General features: G+C 44.8%; 1 protein-coding gene across 5 annotated transcripts in view; it reads right to left on the reverse strand.

Annotated features, from left to right (window-relative positions):
• Positions 1 to 7,244: 7,244 nt before the first annotated feature.
• MOCS1 (molybdenum cofactor synthesis 1) overlaps positions 7,245 to 24,004 on the reverse strand; it is a 32,508-nt gene continuing 15,748 nt past the window's right edge. For 3 of the 5 annotated variants that reach the window (XM_035557091.2, XM_035557102.2, XM_035557083.2), the window contains 7 exons: positions 21,375 to 21,436; positions 19,985 to 20,096; positions 19,547 to 19,659; positions 18,737 to 18,847; positions 16,283 to 16,403; positions 14,814 to 14,861; positions 7,245 to 10,997 (listed from right to left, as the gene is read on the reverse strand). In XM_035557091.2, coding sequence (XP_035412984.1) covers positions 10,126 to 10,997; positions 14,814 to 14,861; positions 16,283 to 16,403; positions 18,737 to 18,847; positions 19,547 to 19,659; positions 19,985 to 20,096; positions 21,375 to 21,436 — 1,439 coding nt within the window. In that variant the 3' untranslated portion in view covers positions 7,245 to 10,125. Of the gene's footprint in view, positions 10,998 to 14,798; positions 14,862 to 16,282; positions 16,404 to 18,736; positions 18,848 to 19,546; positions 19,660 to 19,984; positions 20,097 to 21,374; positions 21,437 to 24,004 lie in introns of all 5 variants that reach the window. The other 2 variants (XM_035557111.2, XM_050709547.1) reach the window with 2 other exon arrangements.

Here is a 24,004-nt window from a genome sequence, read left to right on the forward strand (position 1 = left end):
CCTCAGGTAACATGGACTCTATTTGTCTTCCCAGGCAAGTCTGGATCTTCTCTTATTTCGGTTAACACCCAAAGGTAGTTTTTTTTTGGCAGGGTTTTCCTTCCTGCTGGGCTCCCAAACAGGATAACAACTGTTCAGTGCTATGCCTTGTTCCGCTGTAAGCAAACTCTGCTCCTGGTGCTCCTCAACATTGGAGCCCTCTTCACCTCCCTTTCGTCTTCTTTGTCACTATGGCCCTTTGCTACTTGCCTCAAGAGGATTTGCTGCCCTTTCTTTGTGACAGTAGCAACTGCTGGAGGTTGGGCTCTGGTTAGAGGCCCTTGCAGAAGATCATCCCTGGTATGAACCTTCTTGCACGTGAAATGTGGCTCATTTAAAATAATAATAAATCGTCTTCCTTTCTTCTGGTCTCTGGAATGAAAGCTTGTCCTTTAGCAGAGAGGAATTGACTTCTGCAGCTGGAGAGCTGAAGCTGGCTCTGGGGCCAGTGGGGACACATGGCCTTTCACCGCAGAAGCAGCTTCAGAGCTGAGGCAATGTGACATCGGGACTAAGCTGGCTGTGGCCTTGGATGCTGATCTTGTGCCAGCTCCTGGGGTGTCAGTGCTGGGCTGCATCAGCAGGCATGTCTTGGACTTGCACCAGGGTCAAAGGGGGAGACATCAGCTTGATTTTAGCTATGGGACTTGTCCTTGTGAGGCGGCTGCCAGTTGCCGATCTGTTCCTGATTAACCCTCTCCCAGGGGATGCTGACTGGCACATCCCAAACCCAAAATGGGATGGGAGGAGAAAGGGGATAAATCAGATATTGAAACAATCTAACTCTCTAATTTTTAACCCAGGCTGGCATCTTAATCAAGACAGGAAGACAGCAGGAGTTCGGACAGGGATCAGTAGTGCTGACAGTGCTGCGCAGAGCAGAACCAGTATAATTATGGGTGAGTGGACATAATCATACAAATAGCTGAGCTCTGATGAGGAGTAGGCTCTTTCCTGAGAACTTCTTGCAGGAGTGGTGGCCAGTTGTCTTCTTTCTTACTCCTTCCGGTACTTCCCACCAGCTCTGCAAGGAGCTTTACCAGTACTAAATGCCTGTGCCTTTTGTAGTCACTGAAATGGGACCTGGGTTGTTGCCAGTGCAGGTGGATTTTCCTCTTTAGCAGGCAGGGAGGTGAAATCTTCATTAAACAATTGGAAGAAACTGGGGGGCAGAAGTCACATCTGCTAAAAGCAACCATGCTAACTTGATGGCAAATATTAACTTCTCCAGATATATGTCAGACATGAAGCACTCAGGTCTGTAGATCTGATCATGGGTGCTTGCTGCCAAGTGCATGGGGCAATGGGAAGGTTGGAATAGTGTCCCCATCTGCAAACAATAATTTGAGTGACTTAGCAAGCACAACGCGTTGGTCTGGCCCAAAGTCCTGTGGTCAGGTCCTCCTGGGTTGCAGTCCAGGCCTGTGGTAGTAGGACTGTCCTCTTCTTCATGCCTTGGTCCCAGCAAGCTATGTGGGATGCCAGGGACCATTTCCCTGCTCCCTGCCTGTGCCCAGGACAGGGCATGGTGCTTGGGCCACGGGGGAACTCTCTGCACCTGTGAGTCAGTGGCTCCACAGGCACCCCAGCATCGCCAGCACTTCCACCATTCCCCATGCCCACTTGCTCTCTGGCCTCCACCAGCCATCCCTGTCTCTTCCATTGCTGGTTCTGGGCCTGGGTTAGGTTTCTCTGCTCTCACTCTGTGTGGGCCCCCAGGCACAGAGCAGTGAGGTTTGGGGCCAAACCTCACAGAGCTGCCTCTGCCACCCCCAGCAGCTTTGCTTCCCAAATGCCTCAGAGGTACTCCCAGCCCTGATGGGTGCAGGGGCTCAACTGGAGACCAGCCGGTCCTTCAGTGAGCTGCAACCACGTGTGTGTGTGTGTGTGTGTGTGTGTGGAGACATCTTGTCTGAGGGGTGAGGCTAAATCTAGGCCGCAGTAAAACCCCTGAACAGCAGCTCCAGCACCAGCTGCTCCGACAGGCCCAAGTACTCGTTTCCCCATTGAGCTCCTCGCTGATGTGGACACAGCCTCTGTGCACGTGTGTCCGCAGGGGAACAGGTGTCAAAAGTGTGTCTGCAGGGGAAATTCTTGCTGGTGCCAGGCCAGGGTGGAGGAACACTTGGGCTCTTCCCTTCTATAAATGGTTACATTTAAAACAGGTTTCTTAACTTAGGTTACAGCAGTGAGGGATGGATGAGCTTTGCTGTAAAGAGGGAGCTCCCAGCGACCCATGAACTGGAGCAAGATCTTGGCTAGATTGGGTAGGAGTTGAGGATCAGGAATGTGGCCTGTTCCCACAAATTGTTAAAGGACTTCTCCCAGCCACACTCAGACTTCTGTCAGGCGTCTGGCGGGATGTCCTCTCTTCTGCAGCAGAGCGAGAGGTGAAGGGAGTGAACTGCTGCAACTAAGACCTCATCCCACACTGTAGGATGTGGTGGCACCCCTGCTCTCATGTGCGGTGCTCGATCCAAGCCTGGCTCCCCCGGGAGATGCCTCGCTCTTGGCTGAGGGCGCAGGGAGATCTTGTCAAGCTCGGTGAGGGAGGGGAGGCAGGGACGTGGGGAGCCCTGCTCCCGCTGCTGGTGAAGCACAGGAGTGCTTGCTTGCCTGCTCCAGCCAGCTGGGTTTAATTTTAGAAACACAGTGCTATCTTGGGGCATCTTTTTCCACGGAATGCAAGTCTTTAAGTAAATAAATAACAGCTTTGTCGAGGTGGAATGACGGCTCATAACCGCACTGCAAAACACGCACCGAGCAAGTCGAGCCCTGTTTCTCTTGCATGTGGAACTACTTTGTGCAGATACAGTGGCTGCATTGCCTCCCTCCCCTACTTCGACCCCCTCCTGAGCTGGCCATGTGCATTGATTAAAAAGAAATAAAAACACCTTGAAATACCAGCCTCGGAGAAGTGGAAATGAAAACGCCTCCAGCTGCTGGGGTTCAGCTAGAGTTCTCTGGAGTAGGTTTGCAACAGCTATGGTTTACCAGCAATCGGCTAAGTGTTACTGTCCATGCCTTTGCTGCATCTGGGACATCCCAGAAGGATGTGCTCCAAGGCATCCTCGGCGAGCCTTGGGGGAAATAGCAGGCTATAAAGATGAATGCAAGAAACTTGTGTTTAAATACCCCTCCCAGTCTGGCTGGCCAAGAGCCTTCTGCACGCAGTTGTGTTGCTTATGGCTGAGTGTCCTGGGTGTGTCTGTCAAAGCTTGCTTGCTGGCTGGAAAATCCTGTTAAAGCCATTTTACCAGAGCAAGAGCCCGTTTGCACTCTCGGGTCCAGCAGCTCTGAGATGCCTGCATGGCATCAGTTGCATAAGCTGTCTGTAACCCTGTCGCCGTGAATCAGCAGGGCAAGCTCTTGGGTTTCCAGTCTGAGCAAGATCTTACTGGGATGGCCTTCCTCTGACACACCTAAAATCTGCTAGATAGAACAAATGGTGTCAAAATTACCCAGACTGCTGGCTACTGACTTTGTTGTGGATTTCCTCCCACTGCATGCTGCTGCTGGGACAATACGGTGGCAGAGCTGACAGGATGCTGTGCTTTTAAGGAAATTAGGTCAGGAGCACCCATCTTGGGTGCATTAGGAGTTGGCAGCAGCACTCTGGGTGCCTCCTCAAAGCCAAAGGGGTGGCTAGACTGTGCCTAATCGCAGAGGTATGAGTGAGCTCTGGCAACAGTCTTCGTAGCGATTGGGTTTGAAATCGGCGTCTGTGGCTTGGAAAATGTTTTATGTAGCATCCTCTTGTCATATGCAGGCAAGGACGCTTGAAGAGGTTTTGCTCTGCCCCTTCCAGCATAAGAAGACAAGCATATCTTGTCCTTCGTATCCCCACAGCCCTCAGCAGGAGCGTTTCTGTGCAAAACTGTGATAGGTTTCGTGTGTTTGCTCAGGTTTAGTATGTGAATTCACTGCGGGGCCTGGGGGCTGCTGGCTGCCCCTTGGCCAAGCTGGTGGCTTCCCTTCCCTGAGGGCTGCCAGGGCGGGGAGATTTTCCACAGCTGTGGTTCTGCCTGCTCCTCCTCACGGCTGCTCTGCAAACTGCCTGGTTAAGCCATCTCCTCTCCTCCTCAGCCCATGGCTTCCACTGATATCGCAGGTTTGGAGAAATTTATTTATTTGTTCTAAACCCTAGTGAAGGCCCTTTGCTGAGGGGCCAGACGAGCTCTGCCCATGTTCCCTATAAGGCAGGGCTCACGGCAGCCCTGGCAGCAGCCTGTGTTTCCACTGAACCCAATTAAGATTCGGTCTTGGCAGGGTGGAGCCTTCTGAGCTGCCAGCTGCAATAGGAGAGATGAGGCTTCAAGGGCAGCAGAAATGATTCCCTCCCCTCGGCTCCACTTATTTCTTGGATCTGGGCTGAGGATGGCCCCAGGAGCTGATCTGCAGAAGCCAAATGAGCCACACAGAGCTAAAACATTTCCATTCAGCGTCAGGCCCGGGGTGGGGAAGTACAGAGGCTGTGGGTGGCAGCCGGGGAGGCGGCTGGAGGGGAGGGAGACACAGCCCCACGTGCTGCCCCGGGACAGCCGTAATTCCAGCTCAGCTGCAACTTTGCACACGGGGAGACTCTCAAGCGCTGGAATGATCCCGTTAATTTACCAGGGTGTTCCTTAAGGACTTGGAAAGCGGTGGTAGTGGGAGGTCAGAGCTGAAACCTCTCTCTTCCAGGCCCTCGGGAGCAGATGCTACCTGGTAGCAGGCTGCGCAGCTCCGCTGCTGGTGATGCAGCCATGCCACGACTTGCACCAGCTGCTAACTGGCCTAGGGCACTAGTAACGGAGCAGCTGTGTATCTGCTGGCATGTGTTTTTTCCAAGCATAATATTAACACAACTTTACAAAGTTGTGTTACTTTTGCTGTCTCCCTCTCTTCCTCCCCTGCCTCCTGTCACTTGGGCACGCTTTGCAGCCAAGCTGCCCTTCACGGTGGAACTAGAAACCTTGCTTTTGCTGGCCTTGCATCTTTTCAGTTGTGTACCCTGGAAGTGTTGTGGGTATAGAGGAGAGAAGTTTGAGACTAAGTCTGTGTGGGAACAGCTTAGAAGGATGGAGATCTTCTGGTTTTGAGCAGGCTGTCCAGAATTTGAGGATATACTCCATGCTCTCTTCTGCTGAGGCTATTGAAGAAGCAATTGTATCTGTAACAGTCGTTGCTTGGGGAAGCCCAAGTTAGCCATGCAAGGTGAAGCTTGGCAGCAGCAAGATGGAGCAGAAGTTGTGTGCGTGGCACTGGGGAGAGTCGCAGCCGTTAGGCAGCTTGCCTGACAGCCCTGCCCTTGCAGTCGGGATGTGAAAGTGGAGCTGAGCAGTGCTTGGTTTGTCGCACAGCTCTGCTCCGAGAGAGTGTCCAAGGGCATCCAGCCCTTCCAGTAAACTTGTACTCGGCCCCGCTTAACCACTGCAATTTTGGGTACTTTCTCCTCATCAAAGGAGCAAGTAGGATGAGTTCAAAATTAGACGTGCTAAACCCAAGGCCTTCTAAACCCAGCCATGGCAGCACTGAGGGAGAGGAAGGTAGAGCTGGCTGGATTTGTGTCTCAGCTACTGCTGCATAGGCTTCTTGTGACCACAATGAAAATGTGCTCTTATTATGACAGCCTGCACTGAGTTCACCCAAAGCCCTTCAGGCCCAGCTTGTGAAAAAGGGTTCAGCCACTCCACCCTGTGCCTTTCCAGGGAGCGTGCCAGATGTGTCAGGGGTTGCCATCATCAGATCACTTGATTTTGAGACACATTTTGAGGCTTTAGCATGAAGTCTCCAAAAAAAAAAAAAAAAAACACACAACTGCTTAGCCCACTGCACCCAGCAACTCCCGTTTTCACCTTTGCTGAAATGCTAAGCTGCTCTTGGAACGAAAGTGTAATAAATGGAGGGAAGTAAACTGTTTCTATTTAACTAATTAGCAGTCCTATGTCCTGGCCAAAGCACACACACGAAGTTACAGGCATTTTTAAGCTGTAACACGCCTGCATAACTGTTGCTGAGGCAGCCAGGAGCCACAAATGAGCTATGGGCCAAGGAGGGGGCGGGATGTGGGGCCAGATTCTGTTCAGTCAAACCCTGTGTAAAGCTGAGTAACTTCAGGGACTTACGAAGAATTACTGCAGGTCACCAGTGGTTTAAAATAGCTAAAAGTTTGTCCCCATTTTTAGTGTTCAGCTGTTGTTATTTTTAGGGTTTGGTTTGAGTGGTTCCCGTTCTGAAAAAAGAGGTCCCTTTCTAAGGTATTTCAGGCCGTGCCTTCCTTCTATTCCCTGCTCTTCTTCCCCCAGCACTTTTCTGAAAGCACTGCTCCCTTTGACACAGTTCATGTCTTCATGAATACTTCATGACCAGCTTCTGCTGGCTTCCCTTTTAGTCTTTGCATCCAGTTTTTTCCAGGGCAGTCTAAGGGTGGGGTGGCTAGCCTCAGGATGTGGCCACGAAGGAAGATGCAGGCTGGATTGGCAGTGAACTGACAATAAAACACAAATGGGAAATTAGCTGGGACAAGCTAGAGTTTTCTGGAGGAAATGACAAATGGTGCCTTGTAAGGGCTGCCACAATCAGCAACACTTCTTTGTGTTCCAGTTGGGTTTGGTGCGTACGGTGGTAGCAGTGCTGCTGGTGCTCTTAGGGCATCTTCCAGGAGAATGATGTGGTGGGCTCATGCTTTACTCCATTTCTTTTGATTAAATCGCTTCCAAATTAGGAAGTGTCCCCTAGAAAAGGCGGGGGGGGGGGGGGAGGTAGAGCTTTGTGCTATGGTTCCGGAATATGCAGCATTTTGGGGATGTTTCAGTCTGTGCTTGCTCAGGTTAAGAGGGAGAGTGCTTGAGGTGCCAGTTCCTTACGTGACTGCAGCACAAAGTAGTGCTGTTATATGCATCCACTGACTCAGAACAGGCAAATGGGAGAAGCTGGGTTAAAGAATAAAGATGAGAGATAAGCAATCCTGTAGGTTTAGCATTATAATTTAACTTAAGAAGGGCCAGATAGAGCTGAGCTTCATTCAACAACAAAAATGAAATAGCAAGAGATCAGTCAAAATAACTTACTACTGTAAGGAAGCTACTAATTGCTGACTAATCGTGGCAACTTATAAAGTCTCTTGGTGCTCATCCTCAGTTAAATATTTACAGAGGCTTATGGATTAAAACATAGATGTTCCTTTCAATGAATGAAAAACACATTCAAAATCATGTGGAACAATTACAACTAGTATTTATTAAAAACAGTGGACAAAAAAAAGCAAGCCTCCAAAAAGTATTCATGAACATCTTACACCATTGCCCAGCCAGCACCACCAAAACATACAGTGCTACCAGCTCATTTCTCTTACAAAACATTCTGCTGATTTATGCTGGCTTTGTTATCTCTGTGCATAGTTTCAAGACTTTATAGTGTAAACATGAGCATAAAATGGCACCAAAGTCTGTTCGTCCAAAGCTTCCCATCGCTCTCAAACCAAGAAAGTATGTAGCGAAGTGTGCGTAAGTAGTGGGATGTGCGTGGCAGTCATGCGTGTGCTTTGTAGGCCCTCAAGTCCTTTGTGTGAGCTTTACAGCATGACAACAAGCTTCTCAGAAGCTGAAGAATCATGCCCCAAAGCCTCATTTTATCACCACTGAGTTGTCTAGTTTCCTTTTAGTTCTCAAAACTGGCTGGAGGCTGGGTGAAGGCAGGGAGGACGGTGCATTGTGCGTGGTGGGGGTTAGTGCAGTGCCTGTGTGAGGCAGTACCTCAGCAGGTTCCAGACGTGCTTCCTTTTCCAGGGGCTTTGCTTGTGTGCCGAACGAGGGAAGCTGTTGTGCACAGCAGCTCCGCCGATGAGTGCTGTCTCTCCTGGCTGCAGCGTGAGCTGAAATGCTTGGTGCTCGGTGCAGCCAGGCCATGTGCCCTGCAGGGGAACGCTCCGCAGTGCCCCAGTGAGGCAGGCAGGAAGGTGCGTGGTGCACAAGGTGGCACCTCGCAGAAGGTAGCACGGCGTCTTGGCTGTAGGCAGCCTGAAGTTCATCACTCAGCTTCCTCACACAACCTGGGAGCTGTGTGTTCTTCGATGCAGTCATAGGAAAGGTGAAGTGCTTTCTTCCAGTTACTGCTTTATAGCCTCCTTCATTAGCTAAAGCCAGTCTAGGTTTCCTCCTCCTTCATAAACTAGAAGGCAACTGGCTTTTGTGTTGTTCTTCAGTTGTGCTTCAGCTAGCAGAGATCACCTGGCAATCTCTTCAAAAGCAAGCATGGTTTAGCGTCTTCGGGAGCGAGGACCTGCAGCTTCTTGCCTGGCTTGATGCCACACAGGGAGATAACTAACTATTATCTCCTGTACAATGCTAAGTTGACTTACTATTGATTTACAGACAGATCAGAGACATTGATGGAATCAGGACTGTAATACTGAATGTAGGCATACAAATGGTTACAGAGCTGGGCACCTCTCTTATCAGGCTTTCCAGACTCTCTCCTCCTTTTCTGAGCTTGCTTAGCAGAAGCTGTAGCTGTTGTGTGCGCCTTACCTCAGTAACAAAGGAAAAGAATCAATCTGCAATGGACAAAGCTCCTTCTGTGTTAACTACTGTATGAGATTTGTAGTGCACAAGTAAATACATTTGTAATGTAACCTATTGCCTCCTCAGCTTAAACCTGTGCTAACTTTAAGTGAGCAGGGTGTGCGTGACTGGTATGTGCTTTCCTGATGCTCACATTTTAACCTTATTACATGAGAAGCAACTACTTGCCAAGTTTAAGACTTTTCCAGTAACCTCTTTAACTTAGAGTTGTCTTTGACTCTGTGCGCATTGAAAGGGAACACCCTAAATCATATGGGAGCCCACATTAGCCATAAGCACTAGAAAACAAGTAAAACAAGGTTGAAGACATCCTCCTCTTCAGTGCATTTAAATTAATGTTTAAAAAGGATCCATCAATATTAACAAAACAATGTTGATTAATATCTAGGATAGTCAATTCTCAAAGCTATTTAGAGATGCATGATATCCCCCCCTCCTCCCAACTACTTAACGTGGGGCCACTTAAATGCTCAAAGGCCAGAAGACTTCGTGAAAGCAAGCTAGAAAATCATGCAGGAAAACTCTCCAGGTGGGGCAACAGCACCTCTCCTGCTCTTCCAAGCAAGTGGCTACTGGTCTCAGTCTCGGTTTCAGCTGTCAGGACCATGCAGCTTGCTGCCTACTAGGAGCTGTGTTGTAGGAAGGAAAAAGTGGAACCTTCTGGGGCTTGGTGTGACAGCTTTGTCTAAAGTTAGGGCGAGCTGACACCTACTTCCATGCTTGGTGTAATTAAGCCCTTAAGCATGCAGACACAGTGCCTCAATATATTCAAGTGCTAAGGTCAGAATGCTGCAATATGCTTCCAACACTGCAAAAATTACCTTTCAGATCAGCAAAATAATTCTTCTAACACCAGCAACCTTCTGTTTTAGATCATTTCACAGCATTCAAGGCAGAGAGCTGGGCAGCTGCCCTCTTTTTTTCTTTTGAAACTGACGGGTGGGTATTTCCCAACTGTGGGCAAGGGAAGCAATAGCAATGGAAAGGGACGGGAGCTGCCTCTCTGACCCTAGCTGTTCAACAGCTATAATCTCTGCTGTGTGGTAGGGTCCCAGAGCTGTTTTCTTCTTACTGCCACTATCTAAATTCAACTGGGGGGGGATGGAGGCACAAACAGACAGAAACAATTCTGAAATCCTAATCCTTGACTTAAAAATAGTTGTCAAATAACAGTACTTTCAGCACTTCCTTCGTTTCCAGAGCTCACAGTTGCATGGTGTGATGACAGCAGCTGTGAATATTTCACAGCATGAATAAAAAGAAACCCTCTGTGGTATAACTAGGAAGCTTTGTTCAAACTCATGGTGAGGACACTGAAATGAAACTACTGGCTGAGTGGAGAAGTCTGTCCTCTAAAAAAACACACATCCTCAACAGCTGGGGTAAGTGGCTCCTCTGTTCACTCAGCAGTAAGTTGACAAGAGTTGTGTGGTATGCCTACTACAGCTGAGTGGCACAGGTTCTGTGAGCAGCTGTGTGTGAGCAGTGGTTACCTGGAGGGCTGGAGGTGTCTGGATATGCTCTAGGCCCTTGAGAAGTCTCCCCTCTGCCCACCTGTCTTACTGAGCAACTTTACCTCCTCGATCACGATGTCGTGAGTAACTGCTTTGCACATGTCGTACACAGTCAGGGCAGCCAGACTGGCAGCTGTCAGAGCTTCCATCTCCACGCCTGTCTTCCCCCAGGTCTGGCAGGAGCAGTGGATCACCACTGCGCACCGGGCCTCGTCCAGGCTCAGAGACACCTCCACATGGCTGAGAGGGATGTTGTGACACAACGGGATCAACTGGCTGGTCAGTTTGGCTCCCTGAATTCCTGCAATCTGGGCTACTGCCAGCACATCCCCTTTCTTCATCTGGTTCTGCCTCACCATCCCAAATGCCTTCTCACCCAGGCGGACAACAGCACCAGCAACAGCCCTTCTTCTGGAATCCGGCTTCCCTCCAACATCTACCATGGTGGCCCGTCCTTCCTCATCAGTGTGAGTCAAGTTATCCGAGGCACGAGGGGCCTCGGAGCAAGATGCTGAATCCCTGGTACAGAATTCAGATCCTGGACTTGCCTCTTTGAGCTGACAGTCCACAGAAACTTGGCCAACAGGAGAAGCCTCAAGGCACTTCGTGTCAAATGTGGAGCTCGGGTCCTTCTGGAAGACACAGAAGCCTCTCAGCTGGGTTTGTAGAATTCCTGTCCTTATGTAGCACTGTTGCTCTGGGTGAGATACCGGCAGGATAAAGTGTCCTGAAAGTTTATTTTTCATTAACGCTTTTCCCATTTGTTTGGATAAACTTGCTCTCAAAGTTGGCCGGTGGCTAGATGTGTGGCCCCACTGTTTTGAATTTGGGGGATGCTGCAGGGCATCTTGGCGTAGTGGGAATGACAGCAATGCAGGCTCTGAAAAAGAAGAGAAAAAAACATGAGGATGTGTTACTAGCCAGGAAGCTAAGTCAAGTCTGCAATAGCTGAGAACCCTGTCAGAGCACTGCTTGGGCCTTCCTGCAGTACAAAAACCTGAAGAAGCCTGCAACCATCTATTTTGCTCTCCTTTCTTACCAGTGCACCAAAACTTGCTGTTTTATTAACGCAAACCCCAGGACTTAAAACACCTATTTCATGGTCCCTGACAAGAGGAAACAACTTGCTTTCAAAAAGCATCAACACTTCCTGAGAAACAGCAGCCAAGAAAGCTTAGAAGAACGCAGTCCTAAAGATAAGCAAAAAGTCACAGCATCTCAGCATCCATTTGAGACTCTCCCAGTTCCAGTCTCCTTGTGAAAGCTTGGCATTGTAAGTACAAAACTCTAGCCCTCAGGTTCTTGGTTCCTCCTTTCCAACCACCTCCCAGCCCAGGCAGATACTTTTCCTGCTTCCTTCTCCTTCTGCAGAGAAGGGTCATGGCAGCGCTTGAGGACAGCAGGGACCAGAAGCACCATCTGCAACTGTACCATCTACAGCTCACGGGGTGGCTCTGTGATGGGAACCTTCCTTATTACTGCCAGCTCTTACCGCATTAATGACAGCTGAAGTTTAAGCACTGGAAAAATCACACTCCCCTCATTGACAGATTTTAAATCTACTCAGAGCTATGTTCCAAGTTGAGCTGGCATAGCTCCCAGCTGGCAGAGAGGTAGTAAGCCCTCCTGCCCTTTTCACCATTTAATCCCTTGGTTTTGGCATTTGCACAGGGATTAATGCCAAGTGTCAAGACAGAAGAAGTCTTTCACATGAAAGAAGTGATCTGTAAAAGAAGTACAGAGAAAGAAGCATAGAGGTAAGTGGCTACGTCCTAGTTTCTCAACCTCACTGAGAACCATCCTTCTCTTCTCCTCGAGCCCCTGTTCTCTCTGTTCTACCGTGAGGAACTTGGAGCACCTTGCTGAGTTACCTCTACTGCTCAGACCTACAGCTATTATCTTGGACCATCCATATTGCAATAACAACGTGGGCAACACACTGGCTGTATTCCTCACCTTTTTTGTTCCAAAAAACCTTGTTAGTCCCAGACACTGCCATAACAAGAGACTGATGCACTTAGCATCTTTCTCAACTAGAGTACCTTCCAACTGTTGATCTGAAAATGCCAATTGAAGTTTAATCAATCATTTTATATAGATTACTGCTGTGATTAAAGCATCTATACATTCAGGCAAAGGCACTTTCAGGCCCACAGCTGATGGCCTATCCACCACAATTAAGATTCTTGCAAGTGTAGTGGTAATCCTCAGAGGAATAGGTTAAGTAAACATGAATGTTTTCAATGCAACACTGCTCTGCTGTAGAAGAAGAGAAAATTGTGCTTATTGTTCTTTTCTTTCCCTTTATATACAGCAGAGGCTAATCTGAATATTCCTTTAAAAAGCCAAGCACTCAAAGTACTCTGTTCTTCTGGTTTCCATGATTGGCTTCAAAGACTAAACCCCTGCAGAGTACCTTGTCTCTAGGAGAAGCTGGACTGTGGAGGCAGATAAGTACCTAGTTCCACAGGCTAAGCACAAAGCCACGGGAATAGGGGGGAAAGAGAAGTAATGTTTGCTCAAGTAGAGTAGGAAGTAAAAATACAGCAATAGAGAGCAATGCATGCAAGACATTTGTTTTTCCTAACAACCTACCTTTTCTTTGTTTTATTTAGTCATCTCCATCTTCACACCTTGCTCATATAAATAAAAAATGGATAATTATTTTCTACAGCAGTAGAAATAGTTTGTTGTATTATACAACTGAAACTATCTGACAAACTGCCTGTCGTTGTATCCTACTAACGCACATGAAAGTTAAGCATGTTAGATTCCAGCTAGCACCATGTCAAGGGTGGAAAAAAAGAAGCCAGGAGCTCCTTAAGGATGAACTTTCCGTAACCGAAGCGAACCTGTGAGAAGAACAACCTGCTGAAAAGACTAGTTCAGTGAAGGGAAATATGATACAAACCACATTACAGCAAAGAACCAACCAATTGCAGTGCAGGGTAGAAGTCAGCTTTGGCTTACTGGGACTAGCAAAACCAATCAGTGATTTCCACAGTGTTCATTAAGTTTCTTTAAATTAATTCCATTCTCCCCCCACTGACTACTTGCACGCCAGCATTGTTTGAAGTTTGTAAGTAATTCAAAACACCATTAGGAAATCTCCTACTGATTCCTCATGTGGCACAGTGAGAGAGCCTCTGCTCATCTCCAGTTATGGACTCTGCACCACTGATGCAGAGACTGCCAGCAGTTAGTCTCAAAGGGCCCTGGAACAGCTGGGGAAGACCTGGACAGGCTCTTTCCTATTGTATGTTAGACAAAGTTAGAATACTTTTCAAAAGGCAGTTACACAGGTCTGATCTCTACATACCCAAACATTGCTACGAATGTTAATTTTGGAGTGTTTTTTGTTTTCAAAAATCTTTTCCAAAAGCATCTTGAAAAAATTATGTAGGTTCCAGTCTACTGTCAGAAATTTAATATAGTATTTTCCATCATCTTTAAATTTTTTTTTCTTCTTGCAACAAGTGAGTACACACTTTAAACAATAGTTCCTCTTTCCCCTTTTCCCGGAAGAATGTATTTTCCAGGAAAGGCAACAGAAGTAAAAGCACTAGGGTCTTGCTTTAGAAGACAACAGTTAATACATCTCTTGTAGCAAAGCAGAGACCTGCCAATTAATGCATGTTACCCTTCCCAGCACACCAACTTGTTTTAAAAGCTGTGTTTTCAGCTGCATAGTGGCTAACCTGCACCACAGCATCAATGGGAAGATGAGAGTTTGGGTTTGAAATTTAATGTTTCTCTTTCTTCCACCCTTGCTGTGTTTTTTCCTTTCATTGATTAAAATAACCACCAGAACAATGTCCAATACATCTCACAGAGCTAGCTCTCTCAAGCATTTCTTAAGTCAGCTGAAGATGACAGGTATTTGGAAAGATAGGCATAGTACAAAATAGAGAAATGTAGGCACAGAAGAGGCAGAAACACACTGAAGGGTATTTGCTAAATCTGTAAGAGAATCCTGATTAGTGCTGCTTCAGTCATGGACAGAGCTTCAAGCAGAAGGGACAGTTAGCAAACATCTTTGCTAGACCTACCAAGGAAAAAAGCTCTTTCCCCCAAGGGCTGGTGACACAGCAGATACTACAGTTGAGGAAGTTATGCTCTGAGCCCTTGCAACATTAGGAGGCCATTTCAAAAGAAAGAAACTGCAGTTTCCAGATACCAAAGTAAAGAAGCAGGGAGATGAGAAAACTTGCATTTTTGTCATGTCCCTGCTTCTACATAATGTGATCAAAGTTGAATTTCTTAATTCAGCAATAAAAATAAGCCCTGCATCCTTTATGTTCATATTGCAATTTGGTAAATTTCATAAAGCTCACCCCAAACTGCCCTATTAGTTACTATATTGTCAAGTACAAAGGAAGCAGACAGGAAATAGGAAGCTGTTTCCCTTTGGAAAAAGTAATACACTTAATACACTTTCAAAATTAGAGAACACACAAACTGTGCTGTCAGTCAGAAGATCATATAAGGCCTGGTAGGGGCACAAAACCTTTCCTTCTTTTCAACTTCAGCTTAATTTTAACCATAACTGCATTTTAAGAAACCCATTTCTCTGCCTAAACCTAAAGCAGAACTGTACACAAGTTAGAATTAAAAGCCCAATCCGCTCTGCTCCCCCAAAGACATAAACCAAACAAAAAATCATGGTATGTTTATTACGTACTGATTTGTCACCCACCAATCAGGATCATTGGACGGTTTTTCATCTGGGAAATGTTAAACATGCCTAGAAATAAAATAAGGAACACATAAAAATCCTAGCTTTTTAGGGTTTAATTCATGCATCTGGTTTATATATTTAGTTTTCTGCTCTTCACAGTGCAACCTGCACGCTAGGAAAACCAAAGCTCAATAAAGATCAAGGGAACTGAGGGAGGAAGAATCCAGCATGATATTTAAAAACATAGCTGCCACAGTCTCCAAGCATCCAGCTGCTATGTATCTATCGTACTGTAGAATCTTTTCAGAGAACGGTTTTCATCATCTGAATTACAGTTTATCTAGTACAGAATTCAAACAACTCAGGACTACCTTATTTCTTAACAAGTTACCTATATTAGTTCTAGGGGTAAGCTGTTAACAGCGTTCCTGTTCAAAGAGGTCTAATCACAAAAGGCCTCAAGGATAATACTGAGATTAACACAAGTCAGAGGAAGAAAGAAAGTATCAGATAGACGTCGTTGATGGCAAAAAAGCCTTTACCAGATGGGAGAACGCTTCCTCCTCCTTCTCAAACCAGAAATGCAAAAAGTAATGGTCTGAAAGGAAAGGAATCAATTGCACACACCCCTTACCTTTATAAGGTACTATTTAATCTGGGTAAGAGCAACACATTTTGCAAGAAAATTTATACTCAGGCTTACAAACTTCTTTTAAATTTGTTTGACATGTATAAAAAAGCAAAAAACAGCTGTTACTAACCTGGCAGAACCTGCAAGAGAAAAAAAGGGCCAAAGCAATTTTTTTTTTTTTAAAGTGGACTATTCCATGCTCATGAAGCCAGTTCACGTGCAAGAGGTCAGAATTCTCAGTTGCAGGCAGATTACCAAAATATGTTTAGGCTCAGATGTGACTGAAATACAGTTATATGGTATGGCTGTGACTGCATCATCATGGCCCTTGGGTCATTACTTTATACAGAGCACTAGAGTGGCTACACAGTTCTGGACACTCAAAAAAGGACTTACCACTTCTAGAAAGTAGTTGAACTGACAACTCAGTTTAACTTTAGTACTTATTTTACAGAATGCCAGCGTTTGGAAAAGAGGGATCCAGTACAACTCCATCAGTTTCTGCTTAGCTTTCCACTTTGCTGTTGTGATCATTAGCAGTGGTATTTGCACCTCTTTGAAGACAAAGATCAATCTGAAAGACTGCTAGACAGGCTGGGTTCCAGGTCTTGTGGAGGGTTAGGAAATTCAAAACTGGCATCCAAATTTTGGAGTTAATTGTATGACTGGTAAAGGACCAACGTTCTAGTAGAAAATGCTCTTTTATCAGATGGGAAAATTCTTTCCTTAACTAATGCAGCCTCATTCAAGAACCTTTTCCTTCCCTCTTTTCTTCTGAAAAGTCAACACATCCCACTGCAATAGGCCACTGTTTGCCCTGGTCACTGCCATTATTTCTCCAATACAGCAAACGTACCAGCATGCTGTTTCTTCTTCCTGCCCACTGCTGCTCCAATGATTTCAACCAGCTCTTCCTGTGAGGCACCCGACCGTAGGTGATCTCTCAAGGACACTTCTGAACTCCCAAAAAGGCACACCTGCAGTCAACCCAAGGAAACAAAAGAGAAGTGAGAAAGATTAGAATAAGTAGTCCTCCTGCAACACACAAGGTTTAGGTCAATGATAAGAGAGATTTCTGAGAAGTCGCAAGTTTCTGTTTGGCTGCATGGCTGCAACCTAGCACAACACCATCTTCTTGCACAGACTCCTACTGCTGTCAGGCTCTGAAGGTGACACCATAACGCTGTTCTAAAGGTTGGTGTTCTGGCTGGTAAGCAAGCAAAGAGAGCCAGAGCACCTCTCCATGATCAGCTTTAAGGGAGGGCATATCCCAGTGATTACTTGTGGCTAAGGACAGCATGAGCTGAACCCATAAAACAAACATTTCACCATTAGTAGGACTAAGTGTAACTGCCACTTGATAACATAAAGCAGTGGTTTACTAGGCTAAAAAAATTAGTAATTCAATTCCAGTAGGATCAACGCAGTGAGATTAGGAAACTTATGCTAGCAAGTCAGCACAGTACTCTGCTAGCATTGTGAAGTAATGCCGTGAAAGTACTCATCCCTTTCACTAGTCTGATACTGGGGAAAGAAGCCATGGATACATGACAGACAGCTTACTAATGAAGCCAACAACCATGTCCTTTCTTGGATTCAGATTTTAGATGCTGAGCGGTTTCTGAACACATGTCCATGCTGATCCTAATGCTAAACCATGAGTCACTTTGGGGATTCAGTTTTTAATTACAGCAGTAATTTTAAAGCAGAGCAATATAAACGTGTCTTTTGTAGCTTTTAAAATGTGACTGCATCATCAAAACCTTGTGTCATTACCCTCGACAAAGCACTAGAAAACTGACTACACATTTTTGCTCAATAATTGGTCCTGAATCAATACACCATACCCTCAGAGAGGTGGAAGGCAAAAAAACAAAAAGGGCAATTTACCTGGAAATTTAAATGGGAATTATGAATCCCTTAACATCACTCACCTGCTGCTTAAGAGTCTCTTTCTGGGGGTGAAGCAGTCTAGTAATAGTTTTTTGAGCTCACCACCTGAGACAACTTATTTATTTTAAGAAAGTGGGACAGAGAAGTGTATATTTCCTGTATAAAACCCTTCCAATAAGTCTCATTGAAGTGAACTAGTAAGTTAAAAATAAAAAGTGTGACAGAAAACTGAAACAGTAACCCACTGATAAGCATGGCTACCTTTCAGGGTCATGCTTGACTATACAAGCCTGACTTCCTCAAAAAAGAGAATCTACTGACACAACCCTATCTAAAATAGAAAGTGAGCTTTTATTAAATTTAGTTCTTTTTCTCCTTTAGCCGAGCAGATTCCATGCTGGCAAATGCCGATATTATGCAGCAGAGCACTTCTTTGACTATCAACTCTCATAGTCTGGCTCCAGTTTATAGGATAGCTGCTCTTTTCTTTCCCCTGCTCTCTCTCCAGACCTCATCAGTCTGCTTTTCCATACAAACCTCAATTCATCATCCTTCTAGTTCTATTTTTAGGGTTCTGTTGTTCTCTGTCATGCAGCTAAGGTTCAGTTCTATTATTACTGCATGTCATCTTTTACAAGTATTTCTCAGTTACCTCAAACTAAAGAGTTTTGAAGAGGTTTGGTCTATAGAAGAAAAAGCTTTATGGAGATTTTCTTTCTCTCTCTCCATGTCCACACACAGACAGCCTGAAAAGTTTACATAACCTAAGCTCATTGGGCCTTCAGGCTGCCTCGGTCATCTGACATTAGACAGCGGCACAGCTGTTGTCAATATCAGGTGACAATGTGTAATTGCCAATTTTTAATTGAAAACTTTAATTTTTCCTCAGAAACTGCCAGTTTTAACGTGGCAGGAAACGGTTATCCCCCCCCTTTCTACAGCCGCTGAGCAAATGTACAGCCTGCTCTTGAATGAGAAGAGTTCCAAGATGATGTTTGGTGAAACAGGACAGGATCCTTGGGGAACACAAAATCCAAGCCCTAACAGCTGCTTGGATCTTTATTTTTCTCTCTTAAGTGGGAAATCATCTGCTTGTCACATGTTTAAGATGATTTTGAATAAAAGATTTAAATAAATGTTTATATTTACTGGCCTTGAAACCAATGTTTTACAACTGAAGTTAGCTATGTTAGCAAAACAGAAACCAAAAAACGTGATGTAACATTTCCCTAACAGCCCAGGAAACTTGAACAGGAACACATACTGCAACAAACCGAAGGACAGATAAGCTGGAGTTCAGAAGGAAAGATGCTTAATTATTACCAGCTACCTTACATCCCTGCTACTTTTGAGGGAAAAATTTCAACACCAGTTCAGGTTCACGAAAGCAAAAAGAGAACCATGTTTCACCACCAACCTTCAGGTTCCCATCTGCTGTTATCCTCAGCCGATTGCAGGATCCACAGAAGTGCTCTGACATGGAGGTGATAAAGCTGATTTGTCCCTGGAAATGTGGCACCTTATAACTCTAAAGAAATGCAGGGGAGAAAAAAAAAGTTTATATTAGACTCCTCATTTTTAAAAGCTCCATGTGCCCAAAGACCAGAAGACACTTCATTGGTTCTAAGGTCACGCAAGACAAAAAAACAAAGTCAGCTTTGTCAGGAGTTCCAGTCTATTCTGCCCTTGCCTTTCTCCTGGGAATTCATAAACTTGTTACGTTTGCTCTTGTAGTTATCAACTGGTAGGTGATGCTAAAATGGATTTTCTTACTCAGACACGAGATACAGATTCACATAGGCTAGAAATTCCCAATGTGACACTGCACACTCCAAAGGAATGTTATTCCACTGAACAACTGGTTCATCAGGCTTATTAATGTTTATTCAGACACACAAACTTGGACTGCCAGAAGTTTCAAAAGCTGTGAATACAGGATATAATCCTGCCGTTCTTTATATCCGTCCAAGGCATCTAGTGAACTCATTGTGTTTCTACAGGTAAAGATTATGACCAGTGTTTTAAGTAGGAGCCAAACCACATGCAGGCACTCATCCCACCAAAATCCCACAATTACTACACTCCGTTTTTGTTTTTTTTTTTTTAATTAAAACAAAACAACTTTGCTTGTCAAATATAAATGCTGAATTTGTCAGAATTAAGTAATGTGGGGCAGGGAGAGGGAAAGAGTGGGGGTGCATTTCATATGTTCTTTGTCTATCCCCACCTTGGCTGTGCTGGAAGCCTCACAGGGCAATTTCTCCAATTCAGGCCATCGCTGTTTAATTGTATCAAGCATTTCTTTGTAGCTCACCATCTTCTTGAAGTTCCACTTATTGCCTAGAATTAACAAAACCAGCATAACTTTAGATTGTGGATTGTATTTTAATTAGAAAAGAACCACCTTTACATTTCTCCACAACTCTCAGTTTTCCCTGTAGGCATCCCAGTCCCAAGTAATCCTGCTACTAATCCTTCTCCAAGATACCCAGGGAAGACACACAAGCTGTAAAAGAAACAACATAAAACTTAAGGCAATTCCTAATTCCCCAAAGGAGCTCATCAGAACTTCTGGAGACAAGCCCAAGAAGTAAATAGCCCCAAGCAAATTCACATATACCCATGGCACACCACATGCCACAAAAAATCTCAGAGGATTGTTTACCATCAAAGGGCATGTATTCTATGAACCGCACATCCAGGGGAAGATCCTTTGTGAACTCCACAAAGCCCAGCAGTTCATCCTCATTGAGGCCTCGCATCACCACACAGTTTACCTGCAGGAAAAGCAGACACCTGAAATTAGTGAGCAGAGCATGACTTCCTTACATTTTACAGAAGGCTTTGTAGTCCTTGCAGAACACAAGGTAGATAGAAAGAACAATTTATTTTGAAAGAAAAAATGAATAGAGAAGTTAGCAGGACTGAAATGGTATAGGCAATTGTTTCTGTAATTTTTTGCATCCAATCTAACAGTTTTTGCCACACTAGTTAAAGCTACATAACACAGAGACTGTCTTAGCCATCTAATGCATGATAGATTTGCTGTCTAAAACGACAGCTTCACTCCCCAGTACTACATTGTACAGCTTCTGTAAAAGCACTGGAACGGGAGCTTCTATAGCACTCTTTTCGGCAGACCACAGGAAAATGCTCCAGACCAGGATAAATTCACAGAGCACTCCGCACTCATAGGCTGCAGGACAGCTAGCTACGCCTCCCTCCAAAGGGAGATTAAAACTGAGCTTTTTTCGCTATCCTCATGAACAGTCATAGAATCATAAAGGTCGGAAAAGACCTCCAAGATCATGAAGAGCCTCAGGTTCTCTCCACTTTACCTGAAGAACAACAGACAATTGAAGTTACTAAAATACTCCCTGTTAGCAAGGCAGACACGTGTAGAATGCCATAATTCTTACAGTCTTGCAGGAAAAGCCTAAAACCTATAGTTTAATTTCAAGTGTTGTTCATAGCTCTATAGCCTAAGCCACTTACACATATTTGATCTTACAAAACACTGGTGAAACAGAGGGGAACCACAGCTGCAGAACTGCAAACAGCTGAGTTAGGTGAAGTTTCACATTACAGTTAAGCAGCTCTACCTGCACCACCAAAGCAGAACTCCCTTTGCCTGTCTCTCACACCGGCACTCCTCAGAGTCTGCTGTGAGCAGCTGAAGGAGATAAACCAGGAGAAAATTTATGTCTTTCTGCAGGGTTGTTTTCTGCCTGTTAACTCCCTTGGCAAAGTTCACAGCTGGGTCAGACAAATGCCAACTCAACACAGGGGGTAGGAGGAGGTAAGCACAGAGCAGGACCACCCTGGAGCCTGTAGCTAGGCAGTCAATGAATGGGCTTTGTGGCAGCGTGAACCCGTATCCTCAGCTGCCTCAGATAATATGAACTTCCCCATCACCTCGTGATGTGATCTTCAGACTTACCAAAAATTATTCACAGAGGTGTGGGGGGGAACAAATTCCTCATCAGGTGAGCTGTAACTTTTATCACAAGTTACGGTAACACAACAGTTCCAGAGTAAATAAGCATTGCCTTTACCTTAACAGGACGGTAGCCAAGTTCAGTAGCTTTGTGGATTCCTTCCATTACCTTGTGAAAGCCTAAGATACAGAAAGGATAAAATCATTTTTCTTGTATAAAAACAGAACACAAAAGAAGGTAAAGGACAAAAGGATGACAAATAAAAAACAATCCAATTCAGAAGGTATGGCTTTAAAAGTAAGAAGAGCTGCAAGTACAGAGATTTTTTAGGGAAACACTCCCTCTCCTAAAGGCTGCCAGTGTTACTGTGGTCAAGTCAGTGAGATCGATTTTTTTAACTAGTAATTTGTGTCAAAAATATTGCGACGCTTTTTTGCATTTTTGGACATCCATATATCATTAACTTATGACTCTCCAGTTCCCTATACTTCAGCTTTGCCTTGTATTATGTCCTTCTTAAAGGGAGTGGCAAACATTTGTGAATTGCCTCCAGATGCAATGAAGAAAGAATACTAAATTCATGTTTAATTTGATAATAATAGCACATGTGTCTTTGCTAAAACAACAGAATCTCACTGGTCTAAATCAGATACTTACAGCGTTGCTAAATTAATTTAAAAGGATCTTTCTAAAAGTGCACGTGGGAAGGAGAAGAGTTAGGAACAAACAAAAGCCCCCCAGTTCCCTGTACATCCCTACCTACAGATGAAATTGGCTTCCCAAAGCTATTGATGATCCTTTAGAGCTCACAAGCAGCGTTTTACAGGATCATCATTTTATGACTGCTTCAAACATGTGGATTTGGTGACCACGATGTGGGGGGGCATGGGTCAGAGCATTTAGGAAAGCAACTCAGTCAGCCTTTGACCCCTGAAAACAAATTAAATACGTCAAAAGCTGCAGTGACTTCAAGGAATGAAGTGCCCAGACTCACACTACCCTTTAGCATGGTCTATACCTGTCAACTGCTCCCAGACACAGAGATAGAGTTAATTAACAGCAAGTACTTTCTCCCCTTACATGCACCTCCTAAACAGGGAAGAAAAAAAAAAAAGGAGGTACGTAATTTCACAATTCCAAAGGCCTTTAGGGAAACCTCTTAATCACCTCATTCAAACCACACCTTCTGTCAACTTTAAAGTTAAGACCTTTCATTGAGATATCACTTTTAGATTTGACATATCACTCCTTCCCTGCCACACTCACCAGGTGGCAGAGAAACAAGGTGACGGTAGCAAGAATGAAATAGAAAGCTACTGACCATTGGGTATGTTTCTGGTGAGTGGATGTGCACAGCTGCTAGTATTGTGTTTGTGAACATCTCTCCTAACCAGTTAAGTACTAGACTGAGCACCCTTCCTCTTTTGCACTCCAACCTCAGGTGACAAACCACTGTATGAGACTGAGCAACTTCTCCCACAGCTGTAGCCTCCAACAGCAAACAGTTTACATATGCTAGCAAAAGGGCAGTATCTTTTAGAAGCTTGTGCTGATAATCCCTGCACTGTTGCTATTCATACCTTTTTATGGGTAGGTCCATCACCCTCCTTTCCCTCTCTCTTATCTGGTGGAAATTCAGGTTCTTTGGTGAGAAGATCATAGCTTCAGTAAAAATAGCTCACTTAATAATCTGTGTGTACGTGATACTGGATGTGTTCCAGATCAGAACAAAAAGGAGAGACACGTAGCTTTCACTTAACTGCTTCCTGGTTGGTAAAGATATCAAGCACGGACACGGGAAAACAGAAGATGCTAACCATTTTATGAACAGGTCACAATGCTACTCCTGGATCCAAAAAGAGCTGAAGAGCAAGGAGGGGACAGTAAAGTTAACTATTGCAAACAACTGTTTGAAGTTATAACTTGTCACCCTTCTCCATCACCTACTTGTCTTGCATACACCCAGGAAGTCTGCAGCACTGGTGGTAGCTTTCCTTCCAGTTAAACAAGTTTGTGAGCTGAATATGGCACGAGAGATGACACCTTGCTGTAAGCGCATCCCAGAGCCACGAATGGGATCACAAAGCTCTGCAACAGCTCAGAAAACCTTACGTGCAACTTCAGGATTGCAGAAAGGTGAAACTGAAATCAACTAAAAAGGACAGAAAGCAATCACTAGCGAGCATCAAAAACCCCAAACAAGTAGGCATGTAAAGGTATGGAAGAAGACTACAGCTTGCATCCAAATTAGTGTTCTAACCAGTTCAGTCTCTTACCTCTTACTACTCTAGCACAAGAATGCTGTTTATAACAACTGTCAAAAACCTCTACCAAAAAAACCCTATTTTGATTAACAACCATTATGAGCTTGTTTCCACTGAAAGATTTAAGGAGCAGGGCAATTATTTAAAATAAAAAATTGATGGAGTAATAAATTCGTAACTGTATTTCATATTTTAAAGTTAACTATTTTCTATTTTTCTTTATGGAAAGCTGTTACGAGTTAATTTGTATTGCCACAAAGTACTGTGGCAATGGAATTGCAAACAGAATAAATCTGAAATATTTCAAAACTTGAGAGCAGAAATGAATAGTAGATGTCATTGTGTCAGGAAAGACTGTCCAGACAGAAAAAGTTCTCAACATTTTGTTTCACGGATCAAAATTACAACCCACCCCCTGCTCCAGCCAATAACAATTTTCAGTATTTTCATCTTTTCAGATTTCTTCTGAAGCATAACCTTAGC

This window comes from Cygnus atratus, chromosome 3, assembly GCF_013377495.2.
Source record: "Cygnus atratus isolate AKBS03 ecotype Queensland, Australia chromosome 3, CAtr_DNAZoo_HiC_assembly, whole genome shotgun sequence".
In the NCBI taxonomy this organism is placed as follows: domain Eukaryota; kingdom Metazoa; phylum Chordata; class Aves; order Anseriformes; family Anatidae; genus Cygnus; species Cygnus atratus.